The sequence below is a fragment of the Pygocentrus nattereri genome, chromosome 26 (assembly GCF_015220715.1).
Source record: "Pygocentrus nattereri isolate fPygNat1 chromosome 26, fPygNat1.pri, whole genome shotgun sequence".
Classification (NCBI taxonomy): Eukaryota; Metazoa; Chordata; class Actinopteri; order Characiformes; family Serrasalmidae; genus Pygocentrus; species Pygocentrus nattereri.
In genome coordinates this window covers 22,085,677-22,107,500 of record NC_051236.1, presented here as the reverse complement: position 1 = coordinate 22,107,500, position 21,824 = coordinate 22,085,677, and the positions used below count along the sequence as shown (strand labels likewise).

The 21,824-nt window shown below is 37.9% G+C and overlaps 1 protein-coding gene across 4 annotated transcripts in view; it reads right to left on the bottom strand.

The window, feature by feature from the left end:
• The window catches only part of ddr2a (discoidin domain receptor tyrosine kinase 2a), a 53,015-nt gene that overhangs the window by 17,205 nt on the left and 13,986 nt on the right, over window positions 1-21,824 (bottom strand). For 3 of the 4 annotated variants that reach the window (XM_017721187.2, XM_017721205.2, XM_017721196.2), the window contains exons 2-5: window positions 14,330-14,437; window positions 2,089-2,191; window positions 1,568-1,799; window positions 726-873 (exon numbers count right to left, since the gene is read on the bottom strand). In XM_017721187.2, the coding sequence (XP_017576676.1) occupies window positions 726-873; window positions 1,568-1,799; window positions 2,089-2,191; window positions 14,330-14,435 (589 nt within the window). In that variant the 5' untranslated portion in view covers window positions 14,436-14,437. Of the gene's footprint in view, window positions 1-725; window positions 874-1,567; window positions 1,800-2,088; window positions 2,192-14,329; window positions 14,438-21,824 lie in introns of those variants that run through there. The other variant, XM_037535094.1, reaches the window with a different exon arrangement.

Genomic DNA, 21,824 nt, shown 5'->3' with positions numbered 1-21,824 from the left:
ATGTAAACCAGGAGTGAACAACTCCGGTTCTGGGAGGCCAGTGTCCAGCACAGTTTGGTGATTTACCTGCTTCAACACAACTGATCACACTCACCTGTTAATTGCCAGGATAAAGTGGGTGTGTTTGAGCAGGGAAACCTCCAAACTGTGCTGGACACCAGCCCTCCAGGACCGGAGTTGTGCACCCCTGATCTAAACCAAGACACTTATGGCAGAAGTGACTTTCTCTCTCACTGTCAGTTTTTCCCTTCTCCCATGTATAGTCAATCAGCCAAAACGCTCTGTGCCTGAAGTTTGCTTCTGTAGTTTTCCACTGGTAAGTAATAGAAGCATATATCGTCCCTGTTAATATTATTGCATGCCTAAATCACCAAATTCTTGACTTTAACCATTAATGTGACCCTGGATGAGTGGGGCATGACAGACATCATTGTCAAGCCAAACAGTGACTGCTTTTATGAGCTTAATCATTAAGCTTTATGAGGTGGGTGTGAGTTGGGTTTCAGGAGGAGCAATGAAATCACAACTCTGAGTCAGCACACAAAAAAGTGCAGGTGTTTTTTTTTTTTTTATCACATAACAACAGCTGACCAAAGAACATAGCCAGGCAACTATTATAATAATAACCATTTTTAACTACTGCTTTACAGAGTGATAAAAAGAACATAAAGACAAAAATGAAAGTACAGTAAGGTTTTAGCTGAACTCTGAACTTATGATCATACCTAGCCATTCACACCCGTAGAGCTCCACGCGCATACACACATTCATGGAGTGGTCGATAACTGGCATGAAGCGCACAAAGCGTGCAATGATGGGTGGCTCCAGGTCCTTCAGGACAATGTCATACGCATTCCTGTTCCCCTCGATCACCTTCAACACAGCAGCATCACACAGTCACAAAGCCATCTGATGATCTGCACTGTATAATACAGTCCACATATAGTCAATATAGCACAACTGATTAAAAAGACATGAATTAATCTTTAAATCATTCAATTCCTAACACAGTTTCAAATATTCCCTACCCCAAAACTAATTAGCAAACTCTTTCTGAACTGGATCAGGTGTGTTGGGGCAGAGAACACATGAAACTATGCAGGGCAATGTGTCTCAACAGGACTGGAGTTGAAATCAACAGTCTTAAAAGACTAGGACCTTAAGGCAAGTCCAGACTCCTATAACTCAGTAACTGAGTTCCAAGTAAAAACTGAATAATAAGCCTTTGATTTTAAATGGTTAATAAAGAAAAGACACCTAAATAGTCTAAAAAAGCATTTAACTTCTGTTGAGTCTTAGAAAAAAAGCACATGAATTCTGATCTCAGCGTTCACATTAAAGTCTCATGGCCACAGTTCGGATACATATCCGATCTAGGACCATATTTGAAAGTGGCTCGGGTTGGATTTGAAAAGACCAGAATTGCATGTCCACGCAGCCCTGAAAACACTAGATCTAAGTCACTTCAACCTGGTAATGTGCACAAAGCCTTGGTGTGGGCCCTCCGAGTACCAGATGTGGATCTGATACGAATGTGAATGAAGGGGGAGCCGTCTTTGCTACATACCTGCTTTCCTTGACGGTTACGCCAGGAGATCCAGCGGCTGCCGTCCCGGCTGTATTTGATCTTGTAGGTCTGGGCAAACTCGTTTCCAATGCCCCCCGCATGGCGGCCTTGTGTGCCCACCAGGGTGATGAAATGTAAGGAGCGAAGGTCTATCTGCAGGAACTCTTTCATGTTCTCTGGTTCTCCAGGGATCTCTGGACACCATGCACCATCCCCCTCTTCAAAGTCAAGCCTGAAACAGAGAACAACAGCACAAAGTAAGAAGTCCATTTTTTCAAAGAGAGAAACTCTGACACATTCAAAACATCAAACTAATCTAAAGCTGTTCACTCTGGAATGAGGGGGAAGTGTTAATGGGACAGCTTAGTCTAAATGACACCAACATTATTTGGGAGTAAACATAAATCTTTCTTCCACTGAGATTTAGAGGAGGCCGCTCACATTCACCATGAGGTGATTTTCTTCATATTGAGATTGCTTAGGGAAAATATACACACAATATACACACACATACAGCTCACCTGCCATATTTTGCTGCTGTTGAATCAGACCACTGACTAGAAGCCGAAATGTCTTCATCTAAAATCTGCCCTCCAGACATCCCTAGCGGGGATCTACAAACAGCTGTGGAAAGAAATTCATAAATGGGCATCAATTGTATGTGAAAAGCTTTCAAGCATTTACACATAAACATTTAACTCCATCAGATCAAAAATTCTTTAAGATTATGAAAAACATTCAGTCAGGACCACCACTGCCATAACCTTGACTGCTTTCAATGCTTCTGTTTTTAAAACTCAGCGTTTCACAAGTGCCCTTCACAGCATAAAGGGAGAAGGGAACAGTGAGGAGTCAATTTTTCAGTCTGAACACATTTTCCTTTCAGCTAGGTTAGCCTCAGTGTGCATAATGGCTAGCCATTCTAACTGTGCTATGCAAAAAGTTTTACCAAATATAAAGGCTGTCTGGTGATAAACTCTGGTTAGAACTCTGGTAATGTCTTTTTTGTCAGCCATGCAGGCTATATCATGCTAACTAGCAAGCTAGCAGAGTAGCTAACTAGCAAGCTAGCAAAGTGATGAGGTTGTATCTGATGAAACAGTCTGCAACCTAAAGCCCAGCAAATTGAATGTTACGGTCTTCAAATATCAAGCATTTTAAAGTATTTCACTGCTATGGCTTATAAGCCATTTTTTTCTGCCATGGTTTCTGGGTTTGAGAAAGGAATTATGTCAAGTCACATTGAATTCTGGTGCAAGTTGCTGCTGAAGTTGACAATGTTGTTCATTCAGTCCCTCCCCCCTCTAGATGAATCATCTACACTTCACTTGAGCTAATCCAGGAATGAAATTAGCAGGTAATTTAGCATAATTAAGGGTAGCTACTTGGGGCTAAAGTCTGTATCTCACAAGAATAATGATGAAATAAACTACAAACAAGACTACACCCCTCTAGAAATGGCTGAAAATTCCTCTATTCCATGCTTTTCTACTACAATCGCTAGCCATTAGCTATCATTAGCTAATGGAAGCGCTTTCCTCTTGCAAGAAGTAGCTCAAATGTATTTTACCACATGTAATGTGTTTTTGAACACTTGACACATTCATGCTTAACTGGAGTTTTTAGGGGAATGTTTTAGAAATGCTAACTTATATTTATACTTTCGACAGGCTTGTTGCATATCAGACAATGTTGGTGACCACACCATCACCCCCTTCTTTCAGCTCTGCCTTCAAATGGTGTTTTCAAAATCTCTGAGTTAGAGTTTGTTCTCACCCTATTAAGTCTACATTGTTGTAGACTTATGTAGCCCTAAATTTCTCATGGCTGCCCCCATTCTCAATCCATATCTGGACCCGTGAGACAAAGTTATGGGTAGTTTCATTTTATACTGACACAAATCTGATGTGTAAAATGCAACCAAATTCAACTTATGGCAGGAGAAAATTGGACTCAGACAAAAATGTCCCCCTGCCTACAACACAGGTTCCCAACCCTGGTGCTGGGTGACACCAGCACATGTATTTACCCTTCTGTAACACACCCAGCAAGCTGATGAATTGAAATAGGTTGTGTTGAGAGCATGGAAGACACTGTAAAGGGCCAAGAGGAGGCCATCAGGGCTAAGACTGAGAAGTAGTGCTCTACAGTATAGAAAAATTGTGTCTTCTTGAAAAGATTCCTATCCAACAGAATGTTGATGCAGAGCTCAAATAGCAAAATCAGAGCTGCAATAATAATAAATAAACCAAAGGTTTGAGGGCAGGACATGTTTCTGAGGGAAGGGCCTGGCTTTAGTTTCAGGTGAAACTGAACAACACCCTTCTTTACCATCCCCAACGATGTGGTTACCCTACAGAAATGTGGCGGGGAAATATATCATACTCTTTGGCTCGCACAATTAGTGCAGCCACCAGACGTCCTCGTTTGGGCTGAAACACTGGTGAGAACTTGACGGCATCTCCTGTGTGGTCTCGGCTCTCTTATTTTCTTTACAAGGACGTGATTAAAGTCAACCCACCTCCTGAGAAAGTCTTTAAGGGCCTTTCTGTAATTTAATCCAGTTTCTCTGGAGATTCTGGGCTACAGTGTTAACATTTACGGGCTAGAAATAGAATTTCATTACATGTGGATGCTGCTTGCTGTAAAAACAAATGATGGTGATTCTTTGATCAATATTATTACAGTGTAGCACAGAGGAAAAGGAGGAGGATTTATTCAACTTTATGGTTCGTTTCCGTTTGTCTGACCATGACTGCATAAGGCATCACTGCTGGGTGGCACAATCAAACACACATGCGCACACACACACACACACACACACACACACACACACACACACACACACACACACACACACACACACACACACTCAGCAGGATGTGCTGGAACAGATGAAACAGATCATTGGCACTGTATTGGTCTCTGATGGTTTGTAACCAAAGACAGGTGAAGGCCAAGGCTGGACGACTGTGGTTCTGACTGAATTACAGTGCTAGCTAAAAGTTTATATGCATTTCAGCATAAAAGGATTTTCCTTATTTTTACCATTTTTCACATTTTAGAGCAGCCTTGAGGTCAACAAAATCACAAAATAATATTTATGAAACTATGCAGTGAACAAAAGAAGTGGTAAACAAATATTTAATTTACGTAGCTGTTGAGGGGGGAAAAAAACATTTTCTTTGCTTATATTGAAATGAAAGGTCCATAAGGTCCATACAGGAAAATCAACTGCAACACAGCCATGTCACAAAAATCACTACATTTACATGTTTCAGCGTAAGTGTTTCAGCCTGGACTCCTTTTTTGAAATATGCACTATACAGGGCAGCCATAACAGAATTACTAAAAATGAATTCTGGTTGTTTTTGGTACATAAACTCACACAAATGTTATTAGCAGACCTCATGGAAACAACAACATACAGGAACACTATAGTCTAAGGGCCATTTAAGCATAAACTTTTACTGCAACATGTATTTAAAGCTATACAAAGCATACATTCAGTCCACGTGTCCAGATTTTTGACTGAATTTTGACTGAAGGTCTAAAGTAATGGTCATTCTCTTAAAATATACTACAAGTTGAAGTCAAAATTTATTAGATTTGTGCCTTTGTATGGTATCTGTGGACAACTGATTTTTGTTTGATTTTTTGATTTAGACTTTTATTATTACACAAAGTAAATGGATACAACGATTCTGATATTCAGATATCATGTACATGGGTGCATGTTTGTGTTTGTGTGTTATAAGCTGAACGTTAAAAGTGCAGTCGGAAGTGCACAAGGCCTCTGCTGGTCCGAGTGGCCCCTCCATCTCAACAGCAAGCCTTTGTGCTCCTGCCAGCAACAGCAAGGCGAGTAGAGAAGGCCTTTTTTGTCTTCCTTTTCTTTTTTCCGGCTCTCCTCCAAATTTTTGCTTAAAAGTCAAGATGGGGGAAACCTCAGAGGCTTGGTCTTGGCAATGACGAGCTGATATGATCCAAAACGAGACAAATCCCCCAACAAAAACTTCTTCCAGATGTGACAGAGCTGCCTCCTACACCCCATCTCCCTCACCACACCTCCCTCTCTCCATCTCTCTCTCTCTCTCTCGCTCTCGCTCTCTCTCTCTCTCTCTCTCTCTCTCTCACTGGCCAAACACAAGCCCATGCACACAATTCCACACAGCATATGCACACTGAAAAATGTAAAGTGCTGAATTTGCTTGATTTAAATAGGCATCATTTGCACATGAATAAAATATATTACATCAACAAAATGTTGTCTTCCAGTTAGTTTTCCTTACAATTGTTTCCTGACAATAATTTTGTTGATGTTATATTTTATCTATTTGGAACTTAAATAGAATCTGAATAGAATCTGATTTACACATTAAACTTGTACTTGATAAGTCAAGATTTGTTCAGTGTCTTAAGTCCAATTTGCTTCTTTGGTTTCGCACTGGAGCTACAAGCCTAAAGCAGGGCTGGGCGATTAATTGAATTTCATTTTCAGTTACAACTTTGGCTTCCAAACATTATGAAAATAAGATAATCAAGATGAAATGATTATTGTGCTGCATTCCATGTTGCAATGATGCACTCACTTTGTCTTCCAGTAGACCCCTTTCCTTTCTAGTGGTGCACTTTCTCCCCAAATATCCAAACAAATTTATTTCGGTCAAATTTATTTTTATTTATTATTTTTATGTATGTTTAATAGTCCTCTGTCGGTTGGGAAAGTGCACTATGACACAATTGATCTTATTTTTATTTTTTTATTTTGATCTTATTATTTTTATATTATGTATTTAAATGTATATATGCAAATACTAATAAGTCATAGGAAATCCACTGTTAAAAAGCTTTTTTTTAAAGTTCAATAAATGCATGTTTCCAAAGTCAACAAGTAATCATGTTAAATAATCATCTCAATATTCACCAAATTAATTGTCATTGTGTTTCTTGCCATAATCAAGCAGCCCTAGTCTAAAATGGTATGTAATAAAAGCTTATACACCACCAAAGAACATTGTGTGAACTGTATGCCTATATTATCACATACTTTCACATAACTTCAAATCGTGGCAAGTTGCTAAGTAATTTCAAATCATGGACATGGACAAACAAATTAAAATAAAAGTAAATATAAATAAATAGCAAAATAAGTACAAGCTACAGGCTGCCGCCCACCAGATTTGTTGGCTGGATGCCATTAGATCACCAAATCCCACTCAGAATCTCTCTATTGAGTATTGCATTCAACCCAGGCTACAAAGCCACAGCGGGTGACTTGCGACTGAGAAAAGTGTCAATCTAAAGTCTTTATGATGAGCAAACAAATGAGCAAAAGAGTTATACTGTGCAATATTTGCTAAGCCTCCGTGAAGATTGACAGGATCAGTGTGTGGTAGCCTTTACTGCTCCCAAAAGCTTATTAGTGTTAATGATAATCTAAAAGTTCAGAATATGCATGCTCCTTCTTTAGGAGGACATATAATATTAGAGAGAAGCTAATTCTCATATCATAAACCAACATTTTCTAAACCTTTGGGACTAATAAAATATTCAACCTCATCCCTAATGCAGCATACACTTCCATTTTTATAGATAACAATATTCCAAACAGGGTAAGAAACACCACATATACAAGTCTGTTTGAGATACAATTTTACAAGTCAGGCACAATTTGAAGCAAATTATGAAATAGGAATGCAGTTTGTATAATGTAGGTACTTATAAGCTTGGATTGTTTGTTAGCTACACTGTAGTTCCAGGGCAAAACTGAAGAAGCAAACTTTAGACAAAAAATCTTGACTGATCGACAACACTTAGGGTACACTGGATTTTTCTCTGAGCTGTCTCTTCAAAGTGATCCATCTCACAACAGAGAAAGCCCACATTTCACCGGTGCCATTTTGATAAGCCTCACCGACAGAGTTCTGTGTTCTCTTTTGTCAGAGAAGTGGTCGTCTTTTTTAAAGACGCGATTGCTAAGAATAAAACTACTTAACTCCCACTCTAGGCCTGTTCAGAGCTTACTTGCAAAGACATAACACTTGGCCATATGCTGTAGTATATGGTTGGAGTCATGTTTACTCAGTATCTGTTTTCTTGCCCTCACTGACTGAAGCCGAAGGGAAATACAGTTTTACACAGTCTGAGGAGCAGGCGCTGCTAGCATTTAGCTGCAGAAACTAAAAATACCATGTGTTTCAGAAAGGTGGAAAAATACAAATATTGTGTGGAGAGAAGGCAGGCTTAGGCCAACATATCTCCTGCCCCTTTCTGAGTGTGTGTGGCTATGAAGGACTTGTGCAGTAGCTCGTAGCTCCAAGTGTCCTTTCCCTCCCTCTCACCAAGGCTGCTTTTTCCATGCCCTGGCCTTGTGAATGGTACGTTTGTTTCACTATGTTTGCTGTCTAACCGCTGGCTCCAAAGCCTTAGACAGACACACACACACACACACACACACACACACACACACACACACACACCCACACACACACACACACCCACACACACAGTAATGCATCCACATACACACACAAGAATACACACACATGTTCATACATGGGCACACACATACACTCTCAAAACACGTGTTAAAAACATGTGACAGATAAGTCACGTTTATCAATGTTTTCAAATATCCTAGTTTATATTCTATTTAGGCCAATTATTATTTGCCTAATTGAGATGACCACATTTATTTGAGATCTTCACAATTATTTGAGATGACTGCAATCATCTTCTGACATCATTCGATTTCACAGCCATATTATATGGCAACAGGTTGAGTTGGGTTGAGTCACACACATTTTCTAAGCTGATTATCCTCCTGGGTCACGGGGGGTGCTGGAGCCTATCTCAGCAGTCATCGGGCAGAAGGCAAGAAACACTGGTTGCCAGTCCATCACAAGGCAGACAGACATATGCATTCACACACATTCACACCTAGGGGCAGTTTTGTATCTCCAATTGTTGGACTGTGGGAGGAAACCCACACACAGGGAGGGACCCACACACAGAATGGACCTTGGTCACCTTGGGGGTCCTTGAGAGTCAAACCTAGGCTCTTCTTGCTGCTTCTTGTGCCACCATGTAACCCCTTGGGATGAGCCAAATACATAAATAAAGCAAAGCAGTAAATTGATTATTTAGACACGCCACAGGGCTCGTGAAAAAAAAAAAAAAAAACCTTCTAAATTGGTGTTCTTACATGTTTGGAGGGCATTGTGAATAAATAATGTTTGATTATTTATTAGCTAAGTGGCTAATTTGAACTTTTTAGCATGTGCATTAGCAGAATGAGTGTTTTGCTCATATTTTCACTTTTGTGGACAACATGTAGTTTTACTCTATACCTAATTCTATGTAACTGCAGACCTTAGTGTGAGTGTTCACAGTATAACCAGTTTTAGCTACTGAGTAAACACAGCAAGAAAGTAAAGTGGCTAAACAGAAGATGTGGGGACTTTACACTTGTATTTTAGGAAAAGACAATTAAATCATTTATCACGATTATTTATATGGCAATTAATCATCAGCTAAAATGTTATGACCGTGTCAGCCTATATGAATAAGAAAAGCTCTTCTTCAGTGTTTCTCTTCAACACTCGAAATGGGAAAAATAAAAATATTATTCGGCACAATTGCAAAAATTATATTTGTTATACTTTTTTAAAAAGTTACTAAAATGATCAAGTAATGGAAGAAACATCAAGTTTCATTGTATTAAAATGCTGTAAACTAGTTCTGTTCAATCCTGCCCAATCTGGCAACCATAAATGTTCTTGGCTCTGTTTTTTTGGTACAGGAAAGCAGAGGAAACAGCTTAAGCATCATCTTAAAACCAGAAGCAACGTTTTATTAAATTAGTCAGTGAGCGGAGAGCGTGATCTAAAAGCGAAGTTCTAAAGCCACTCAAAAGCAATTTTATAAGAAAGCACCCACTAATCTCTAAATTTACTAGAGCTCTGGACAGCTAGCTAGCATAATCTCATGTATTCTCTAAAATAAATGCAATTTAGATTGTGGTATCTAGTTAGCAATGCACAGCATTAGGAAACATTCAATTAGGAGTACACAGGAGCACATATAGTTAGCAAATGTGCCTCGCAGGCTGTGTCAAATCCCAATCAGTGTGCAGAACTGGTGACTGCATCCAACTGGAATTTGGATCGATAAACAAACATTTATTTCCCCACGAAAGTGTACGGGCTCATAAAAGTAGTAAATGTGTTATTTGAATGGTTAGGGTTAGGGCTAGGGTTATTACATTTTCTGATATTTTAATTACTACACTTTCAAAGATTTTTGAATATTATCAAATATGATCAAATATTTGTTGCAGCCCCAAACATGTGCAACTTAAATGGCTCAAGAATAACTAATTATAGACCATTCATTTGTTGAATAATAACCCTGAGGACATAACAAACCTGGAATTTTAAGGGGCTAACATTTTATTTAGTGTCTCATATACCCATACTGTCAGTTTCACTGTTAAGCAGCAACAAAAATACAAAAATAACAAAATTAGCAATAAAATAAAAATAAAACTACTACTACAGTTAGTGGGCTGTAGTGATATATATGTTTGCCCTTTACAGTATGCCAGTGAGACTATAAAAAAGCAAAGTGCTCTATTCCTCAAAAGGGAAAACGGTGAAAAAAGAGAGGTATGGTATAACTACAGCGCTTGGGAATTTTAAACAGGGGAAAATTGGCACTAGAGCACACCTCATAGCTCCTAAATTCTGCAAGGCACTTTTCCTGCTGCTGGAAAAAAACCTTTCAGTTTAATTTCGACTGAAATATGGTGGAGCAACTAGAGATTACAGCATATTGGAATCTGCCTCACATCAGAAGTATGTTTAAAAACAGTGGAAAACTGATGAAAATTTGCCATCCTAGCAGAGAGCAGAAGATGAAAAATCGACTCGTTCATGAGCACAGACGACATTATTCTCTGTCTATCACTAATGACACTTCTCTTGTCAATTCTCTTTATTCTTCTTCTACAGCTACAGCTCCGAATGTGAGAAACCCAGAGCGTCCGCGGCTTACGAACTGGGCAACAAAAATCTGGGAAACGCACAGAGCCTCTGGAAAAATTAAAGAAAGAGAAGCCGATTCAATGTACTTTCCTGTTGTCAAAATGTCTGGTATGCAGTAGCCACAGACTCCAGCCTGATTGCTGAATCCACTGTAAACAGTCATGCTTGCTCTCTTGCTTCAATCAATAATAAACTCGAGGCAAGGTCACAATCCTCTAATAGATCCCAGGATTCGAGGTGCAGCCAAACATGGATTTGACGTACTGACTGATGGAGCCTGACCTTTTTACACTTCAGCAATGACTTTCCATGTGGCCTCACTCACTAACAGGAGCACATTCTCAATTCATGCACAACCTTCTGAACATCCCAGCTAAACTGCTCATTGTGCTCTGCGCAAGTGTACAAACGCCCAGTGTTCAGCATTCAGTCTTTTCCACACACTGTAATAATCTGAGCTTGCACAAACACACAAAGAAATATTGCTACTATTTTCCACTACCTCCTTTTTTTTGACTGTTTCTGAACTTCTGCGAAGAATTACTGATATTGGATGAAATTCTGTTGTCAGTACTAAAATACATATTTAATTAACATTAAAATATCAAGAAAGACAATCAAAATCAAAGTTCTACCAACTTTTCTTCTTTTACATTTACAGCATTTTTTTTTTTCCAGAGCAGTGTGCAGTTTTAATCATGTTACAGAGGTAGACAAATGTAGTGTTAGGCCTCTTGCCCAAGGACACTTACTGGTATAGAGTTGTGTGCTTCCCTATAGAGGGAATCTAATCCCAGTGTGCTGGGTAGAGGCAAGTGTTACCCATTACACCAACTCTTAGATAAAAATAAATATATAAATAAATAGATAGATAGACATATATTGTCACTGTCAGAAAAAAGCCTTTTATTTCCATAAAGGTAAAAAAAGAAAGATTTTTTTCCAATTTTTTGGACTGTATCTATTGGCCCACTCATCATGACATTTTAACACAATACAAAAGGTAACTAGAGATTTCAAATCATACAAAAAAGTGAAGAAACAGTGGAGATAAAAGGTTTTTGCACAACAGTGAGGATAGGTATATCTAGCACGTAATTAACATGATAAAATTAGTCATTCAAAATTTTAAGTTACATTTGGGAAAAGTTAACAGCGGATGGTAATTCAGGCACTAGTTCAGGCATTTCAAAACAAAGCAGAAGCTCATGTACTTTATTTAGTGATACACCTAATGAGGACACTAACAATATGCTGCCCATTGAAAGTCTGGGGAAACGTTCGTTCTATCAAAAAAATTCCAAATAATTGATTTTCACAGCTACAGTTAAGTAACAAAAATGTACTTCAAAAAGTTTTGTTTATAGAAAACATCTATAATGTTGGCTAAATGATGATTTGAGAGTTTCCAAACTATTGTTAAAAGCACACATGGAACTCTTTTGGCCCAAAAGTGATTAAAGATAATGTTGTTTTCTTGAGATCAAAAGACAATTAGCTCATTTTCTCAAGATAACAATCCAGAAAATTAAAGCAACAGCTCATGGCCAGCTCATGAGTTTTCAGCTTGAAAGCAGGCTTATTGTTAACTGTGGGTTGAATCCAGAGAAGAAGAAATGAGAATAGATTATGCACAGTTTGAGCTGACAAGGGAGAATAATATTAACATTAAAGTCTTGATTTAATACAAACTACAGTTAGAGCTACCGCATAAAGCCCCAATCCATACGCAAATCAGGGCCGAACACAATAAGACGGCTGCGTCTGTCAGGCCGTGTCCCCATAGGTCCTGCAGCAGCCACTGTGGGCTCCAGTGGGAAAGAAGAGCACATCAGGATCCAAGGCCTGCTTTTGCAATACAATTAGAGTACAGCAACTGGAAAGATATGGACCCAAAATGACACAGAGACATAAAACCACAGAGCGCTGAAAGATTGTTTTCTTTTGTTCTTTTGTTTGAATTCTCTAGACACCTCTGGGATCAGTGATAAAAAAAAAGCTAGCAGTGCTCCAAGTTGAGACACAGATACTCAGCCTGGCTTTGTGAATTAAACTTCAAAATTCTCAAACCCTGTCTGAAAGTATGTTAACCTAAAATGCTTGTTGTAGACCATATGTCAATAAACCCATAGCTGGGAAAAACAGCATCCTGCTACAGAGGAACAGCTGTGTACAAGGCTTTTCACGAACATGGAAAGCCATGAAGCCAATAAAACAACCTCAGCTCCTTGACCACCACCCATGGGGAGAGAATTTCCTCATTTCTGTGCATTCTTTACCTTGAAACACACCAAACAGCTCTTGGTAGTTGGCCAAGCAAGGCAACAATTAAACTCTCCTGTTAATCTGTATGAAGAACTGTGCATTTATCCTCCTTCATATACCATAAAGCAACATGACACACAGCTGTAAAAGCACCCATTAAACTACCCTTCACATTCCATGCGCATTGCACTGGTACACTCTTACTCCTCTAAACCTTCTCCAACTGCAAAATTAACCTAATATACCTTCTGATACAATTTTTATATTGATATACTGTAACAGTAGAGTGTGATTTTCATTCTTGAGGATCCTTTGGAGAGCTCAAGTTCTCCTCGTATCCTTCCTTTGCCCCTAATGTAGCTCCAGCTTGCCATGTCACTAGCTTCTGGTTTCCTTGTAAAATATAATTGAACCTCACATTGACATCACACTTTCCTCCCCACAAACCACCCATGCTGGAGAGAAGGAGCTGGAGTAGAAAGGCACAGATCAAAGCTACACAGAAAGTTTCACATATAATTCAGAATAGGACTTCCAAACCCAATTCAGAGCAAGTGGCCAGCTTCACTCTACAGCAAATCAGAAAGCTATGGCTTATAGTACACCATAAATAGATTATCCACGTTTTTATTCAAACTGTCAATGAAAAATAAACGATCAATAAACTCAGTTAACTTCACATGAACATGTGCATACTCATTACAATGATTTAACTAGCTCAACTGAGCCTTAAGCCTGAAAAACGGAGATACAGTGACACGGAAATGAAGCACTTTTTTTTTTAACAATGGTATATACCTAATATTTTTAGGGTTTCTAGGGCTTTCATCTATAGTTCATCTTTCAAGTCATAATCGTCATCAATTTCTACACACAATTTTGCTGTTTTATGCTTTTTTTGTTGTTGCTCTTTTGTTCAAATCTGTGACACCAATTTGACACCATTTTCCCCAATAAAGCAAAAACTGTCTTCAAACCATTTCAGAGGGAAAAGACAAACATATAACATGTATAATAAACCGTTTTTATAAATAACCTTTCACTTACTACAAGGTGTAATAAATAACATTTTAAAAAAATATTACAACTTTGCTTTTGGTTGCTACTGAAAAGGTATTGGCTAAAGAACTTTAGCACAACAATAACTTTTCATCAAACTGAGGTCATGATAAAATCTCCACTCTTTCGACAGATCATTTCAGTGATTCTGAGTAAGAAATACTCCATGAGTAAGAAATTACACAATGCTTTTTTCACTGACAACCGCAAACTCCAAGGGTTAATCAGTGGCATCTGTTTTCCTCAAGTTGGTACCATAGTTTACCTTTGATTTAATCAAGGCCATGGGTTTGCAGAGTGTTTTCCCAAAAAGTTCAAAAATGTATCATGAATACAAAAGCCAAAAGAAATCCCAAGTTTATACTGTAGAAGAAAAAAAAAAGAATCTTACTCGGATTTACTTGGGACTTCACAGACCCTGACAAGTACAGAAGAAGTGGTAATGGAAAGAACATCTTCCAAAGGTGGGTCATCTCCAGTAGAAACCAAGCCTTCATTCCTGAGGAAGAGAAGACAGACAAAACTAAATGAATGGAGGGAAAAGTATATAATTACACTAGGAACAATTCAATTCCAAACTTCATTTCTCAAGGACTGTGAGTACTTTCTCAGGACAATGACAATAAAGTCATGGGATAAATGAAACGCCAAAACAAACACTTTTTACTGAAACCATGATTTTACATAGGCCAATAAAGATGCATTGATTGCCTGCAGAGGCTGGTGGAGTTTCCATTCATTCATCACCCCACAGCCAAGTGAGCTGTCCTTCTCAGAACAAAATGGTGAGAACAATTTAATTGACACATTGTGCTATGGACCAAACTGATTAATTATCTCAGACCAGAAAACCATTTATGAGATGTAGATTTACTGCCCTTCATAGATGGACCATCATTTTCAGCTCAAAAAATGGAGCTGGAGATGTAGTTAGACATAGGAAAATAATACAGTTATTCCCGGTAATACAAGAAATAAAATTCCAACTTTGAGTGCCATCAGAATATTACATGAAGACAGTCTTGTAAATGCTATTTTTTATGTTGCATTACAAATGTGTTGGCTAAGAGTGCATGGCATTAAAAATAAAAACAAACTAAGCAGGGGACATGAAGCAAGGCGCCTGACAGTGACTCAGACATTACCTCAACTGGACACTGCTCATTGTGCCAATATGAGCAACCATTTCAGCCAACATGTCTGGCTATTTTGCCAAATTAGACATATTATGAATGCACCACCACAATACACAAACTGTTTACATAGACTAGTTGTTTTCATCAAAAGCCTGGAAATCTGCTTTGTATAAAAATATAAAAATCCATACAATGGCAAAAGAAGTGTCCAACAAATATGTCTCCAAACTAAAATGCTGAATAATGCAAACATTTGAAGGCTGTATGTGTTATAAGCAGCCAGTAGAATTCCAACTGTAGTATTGTATATTGAATTGTAATAATGATGTGCTCAACTGAAGACAAAGAAAAAGCCCCCTCAACTGGAAATTCCTTGTCCAAAAGTTGTGAACATGTTCTCAATTGGCTTATTACATGAAATCAGCATGGCTGCTCATACCATCAATAGTACTAATCACATTGTTACTTTTAAATGAGATTTGCTTTAGGTCAGTCAACATGTTGACACAGTAGTTATATAGTTAAACTATAACACTGACCATAAGTATCAGTGTTTTGAGAAGATGCATACATCATGAACATTAAAATTATCACTCATATGCCTAACATTTGCTTGATAGCTAACAACACTCACTTTCATGAAAGTGTCCATGTTATTTCCGCACAGTCACTTGAACACACAGAGGTAAAAAATAATGCGGCACACAGCTGTCACCTCTGTGCCAAGCTCTATAAACCATGTTTAACAAAATTCTCACACTAATGTGTCTTAATGTCTTATATTCCCTGGCTAAATATAAAGTTATTTTTTTCAATAATTACATGAATGATATGACAAAATGTTAACATTATGATACTTCATTATGATACTTTTCACAATGCATATGTAAATATTTTAAAATACAGCACATCAGTTGGAACAGGCAAAACGAGGTTGTCTTACACCCCCATTTCCAAAAAATTGCTGCGCAAAATGTAAATATAAAGAGAATGGAATGATGTGCAAATCAATTAATTGCCGTCTTTAACTGAAATTAGTACAAAGATAACACATCAAATGTTGAAACTGATGTTTTTTTTTAATATATGCCCATTTTGAATTTGATACCAGCAACATGTTGCCACTGGAGTTTAATGTAAAAAAAAAAACAAAAGACCTGGTGGAACATCTCACCACTAATTAGGTTAAATGGCAACAGGTCAGTAACACGATTGGGTTTAAAAAAGAGCATCTCAATGAGGCTTAGTCTTTCACCAGTAAAGATCTGGAGGGGTTCACCACCATGAAAGACTGAATGCACAAATTGCACAGAACTCATCATCTACAGTACATAAGATCACTGCATTAAAAACAGACATAATTCTTGAATCATAGATCATTGAATGGGCTCAGCAACACTTCTGAAAACTACTGTCTGTGAACACTGCCCGTCGCTGTCTCCACAAAAGCAAGTTAAAACTCTGTCACACAAAGAAGAAACTATATATAAAACAGGATCTAGAAACGCCTTCTCTGGGCCCAAGCTCATTTAAGATGGACTGAGGTGAAGTGGAAAAATGTCCTGTGGTCCAAATCAAAATTTTTAATTCTTTTTGGAAATCATGTACACTGTGTCCTTCAGGCTAAAGACAGAGACGATCCTGCTTGTTATCAATGCACAGTTCAAAGGCTAGCATCTGTGATGGTATGGGGGTGCATTAGTGCACATGGCATTGGTGACTTGCACATCTGTGAAGGCATGATTAATGATAAATGATATACACAGGTTTTGGAGCAACATATGCTGCCATCCAAACAACGTCTTTTTCAAAGAAGGCCTTGACAATGAGACAACATTTCACTTTCAAAACTTTAGCAATTGGTCTGATCAGTTTTAAGTGTTGTTAAAAGAAGAGGTGATGCAACACAGTGGTAAACATGTCCCTATCTCAACTTTTAAATGTGTTGCTGGCATCAAATTGAAAATGGGCATATATTTTTTAATACACCGTGAAATTTCTGTTTCATTTGATATGTTGTCTTTGTACTATTTTCAACTAAATACAGGGTTTAAATGTTTTGCACATTATTGCATTCTCTTTTTATTTACATTTGCACAGTGTCCCAACGTTTTGGAAACGGGGTTGTAGGTTACAGGAGTGAAGAACAGAAGCCTGGACCCAGTGTTTGCTTCATGCTTTTTAAAGCTTTTTAGATTCAAGTATAGCTTTAGCTGACTTAAAATAGCTTTCACAGTAGAAAAAAACATAAAATTTGATACAGAATATAAAGTTGGACTTTCTTTAATGCGTCAACTTAATAACTCCTCTGTACCATAATGTTTATTTGTAAAATTGTCAAATGTCCACATTGTCCTGTAACAGTTATCTCCTCAGACCCTGCATATATGTACATATTCACCTCTTTTAGCTCCTTTTACACTGGCCCTTTTTGTCTAGTCTCATTCTTTATTCTATTTAAACTATTTTTATTTTAAACTTAGTTACTGTCTTTTGAACATATGTAATAGTTTGTATACCTATCTGGTCTGTTTAGTATGTTATATGTGCATTCACAAAGACAAATCACTTGTTTTTGTAACATACTTGGTCAAATAAAGTGATTCTGACTCTAATGTGCACATAAAACACGTCTTACAAAAGTATACAGGCTTTTTTTAAGTAGTAAAGACCACGTCTCACAAAATGCATTTCAATATAAAGTAAATTACAAGAGACAGATGCTAAACGGGATTATAAACAAGCATGGTGTTGTTTGTTATTGCAGCTTTACAGCCTTGCTCTCATGGCCTGGACATGCTGTTAATCACAGCTTATGTAAGTCTACAAGGCACTATAAATAAGAAAACTACAGACTTCAATAGCATGGCTAACTGTGATGCTTTAGGCATTTTAGTGGCAGCTTTACCATAGTATATTTCAGAATATATAACCCCAAACAGTTTCTTTATTTTTGTAGTCTTTCAAATCATATAACGAATGGTGTTGTATGAATTCAATTTGAAAATGCATATGAAATGGCTGACATGAATCCCTATTCAACTACTAGACATCACATTAAGGATTCCAAGCACAGAATTTTTGCACAAAGCCCAGCAGAGTGTTTACGAGTGTTATATAAGTCCAGTGTAGAGGTTGAGAGTTTGAGGAACAACACAAACGTGGATCTCTGCTGGATAGCTCAGAAGAGTTTTTCCTCCAAAAAAAAGTATTCATCAGCAGCCAAACACAACTTTCCTCACAGAGCTGCGTAGGAGTGCCCCATATATGAACATGCTGGAATCAGACCTTTTCTCTTTCTTTGGTGCCCTTCTAGTCAAACCTTCTAGTCCTTCAGATCTTTAAAAAACAACTTTTTAAACCCCTTACACTACAGACTTATTATTGAATAATTGAGAATAATATGCAGTATTCAGTAACTACATAAATTAATTAGTAAGGATATTAATGATTGTATTACAGTTAGTTCCGGCCATACAAGCTGATTGGTTGAGAAGTGTGTTTTCACAAATGCTGTATCCCTCCGCTAACAACAATTTTGATAGGAGACGCTCAAGCCATTTGAACGTTTTTACTTCTTACTTTGCCACAAACAGAAAATGCATACTTTTAAGATTATATTTGTGTAGTCTCATCTTGAGAATCTGACCAAATCGGACTGAGCCATAAAACTGCCGCAATAAAAAACAAAAAAGCTGCTCAGTGGTGATGACAGTTTAGCGTAAGGAGCTGGAGAACGAACTGCCAGCTGTGCAGCGAGTGAGCGGAGCTCATTGCTGTGACGTAGCAGCGAGCTGCTTGTTAAGGAACTATAATTTGGTGGAAGGAGTTGCGGACATTAAAACATATTAAATGCCACGTTCACAGCCCCATTTATTTATTTCTTACTTTATTTACTTCACTGTTGTATAAAAGCAATAGAACACGTGACCTCAAGTGTTCTATTGCTTAAATATACAAGTTATATAATAATGACAAATGATTAATTAAAGTGAATGCCTACATACAATAATCATAACCAGTATTACACTGACTATTTTTTCTCCAGTCTGTTGAACATACTGTTCAATACCTGGGCAACAATGCAACACACAGACATTGTACTCTTAGTCATAGTTACATAATTTAAGACTTAATTACACAGTAAGTTACACAATGAACTAGATAAAAAAAATTCTGTTATGTGGCCATGGATGGCTGTGGCATCACCCACAACAGGGCCAACGCAAATCAAGAGCTTGTATCAAGTACTCAAGTCAGGTCTCAAGATTGCAAATTAACAGTCATGATCTTTTTTGGTCCTAGCATCATTTTGACCTAGTATTGTCTTGGTCTTGAGGTGAAGTGGACCCAGAAATGTTTCTGGTGACCAGCTGAGTGCAATGCCTCTGAAAGCGTTACTTGGAAACTGGAATTTTTTCCTATCACCACTGAACATCAACAAAACCTGCAAACAGAATAACGGTTAAGATCCGGTTAATGATCCAATTGATCTTCATTAAAGAATCGTGAGGCCTGCAGTACAGAAACAGCCACTGTCTTAAAGCACATAGAGAGTAAAGACAAACTACAAAGGATGAAGGCTGCCCATGGGTTTGTATAATCTAGCAGCTCTGACATTTTAAAGTAATAAGATACAAGAGTTAATGTGTTTTAAAGTGTTTCTGCTGTGATTAAAGGGTTATGCTAAGCAAACACGCTACATGAAACCCCTGTACCAGGACTGAAATCACTGTAGCATAGACTTAGCTTACAGCTTACCACAGTGAAGAAATACAGTATGTAATGTAAGAAATACAAAATGATTTAGGTAAAAAAATAACTTCAGGAACAACGGTAGATGTTTAATGATTTATCATGGCTTGGTGCTACTGGAGCTTTTCAAAGCTTCAGGTGAGGCTTGTTCAATCTAATCTCTTGTATGATGAACTTAAACACTTCCCAAAACTCAGCTTTACCCAGGTGGGGTCTGAGATCTACATTGAGTCCCCTTTCAAGTTCACTTACATTTGGAAGACAAAAAAGCACTGAGGTCATTTGCTGCTGGTTACCTTTCAGGTTCAATTTAACAGAACTGCGTTCAGCTCATCCACATAGGAAATGCTCAAACAGAAAGTCTCTCTGAGTCGTCAAACTCTCCAGCTCTATCACTCTGCACCATAAAGACTCTTGTAGACCCATCCTATAATATACTTTGCACCTCCAGTAACAGCAGTGTCCTCGAGTTAACTCATGTGAACTCGTCGAAGAAGGTCATACCACACACAGAGAGCTGCAGCCATGACCCGGGTTATGAGGGACCCTCAATTACCCAGTATGGTGCATGTTAGGGTTACAGCACAGTGGGGAGAAGGTTGTACACCAGGCTGTTCTACCAGCACTTCCCACAGCCGCACAAGACATGCTTACACTCTCACATAAATATTTTCACACAGACTTGTGGTTCAAACAGACCTTTTAAATCCATTAAACTGCAGACTTGTTATTCAGCTATTAATCTTAAGGCATATTATATCAATCTTTATTGTCCCATTTAAAATCCCTGAAGCAAGAAAATGTAAGAAAAAACAAGTGAAAAAGCCCCAAACACAACACTTCCAACAATCATATTCACTTTAGTAAATTTATTCTTGTCTTGTGCAAAAATAAGTTAAAATAAAGGAAGATGTTGCTTTCCAAGTGAGACCGACAAAGTTAATTGTGTTGAAATAATCTGTAATGTCACACTCACAGCGCTTTGTAAGACATAATCTTACAGAATTAAACATATTAATGTGCAATGATTTCACTTGCAAACAGTGCAAACACGAACTGCTACGAATTATTCAGTAATTTTTAAAAATTATTTAGCAACTACAGTGAAACTAATATGCAAGTTTTGCAATTATGAGAGTCAGGAACTGAAGTGAAGGCCCACATATGGATGTAGTTTGGCATGATCATGTGATACGTCATCAGCATTTTGACTGGCTGTTTAACAAAACCTGTTTCATTCATTTGAGACCGTTGCATTTGTCGAGGCTTCAAACAAGTTTCAAATGAGTAGGCTGCAGGACCCTTATGCAATTCAAGAAATTTTGTTTCAATGTAATGTAATTAAATGTAATTTAAGCAACTAAAACTGCGTGAATGTGATGAAACTTTCATGCAACTGGTTGCATGTTGTCACATGCAACATAATTTCAGCGCAACTTGACAGTTTTACAAAGCAATTCAAAGACAAAGCCACACACAATACAATCAATTATTCCATCAATTATCCAAATACGCAGCTAGCATTTTTGATACACTATATTTCTCTCACAAAGTCATCTGCATTGTTATTAACATTTGCACCTTAGTATGTAACAAGTCTTGAGTTTTAAGGGGTTAAGCTTTTTAAAATGAATGTGCTAGATGCCTCTCTTATTCTGTCCTAAAGCACTGCAAGTACTTCTGCTTATTCCAAAAGCTACATGAATGTTTAATAGTATAAAGAGGTTAAGGGGTTTAATAATTTCTGCATTCACAATAATATAAACCATCCATCCATCCATCCATCCATCCATCCATTTTCTAAGCCGCTTCTCCGTCAGGGTCGCGGGGGGGTGCTGGAGCCTATCCCAGCGGTCATCGGGCGGAAGGCAGGATACACCCTGGACAGGTCGCCATTCCCAATAATATAATAATATAAAAATAATTAATCTACAGAGAACACACTTCTGCACACTGTTTATTAGCTGAATTTAACATATAGGGAGAAATCTACAT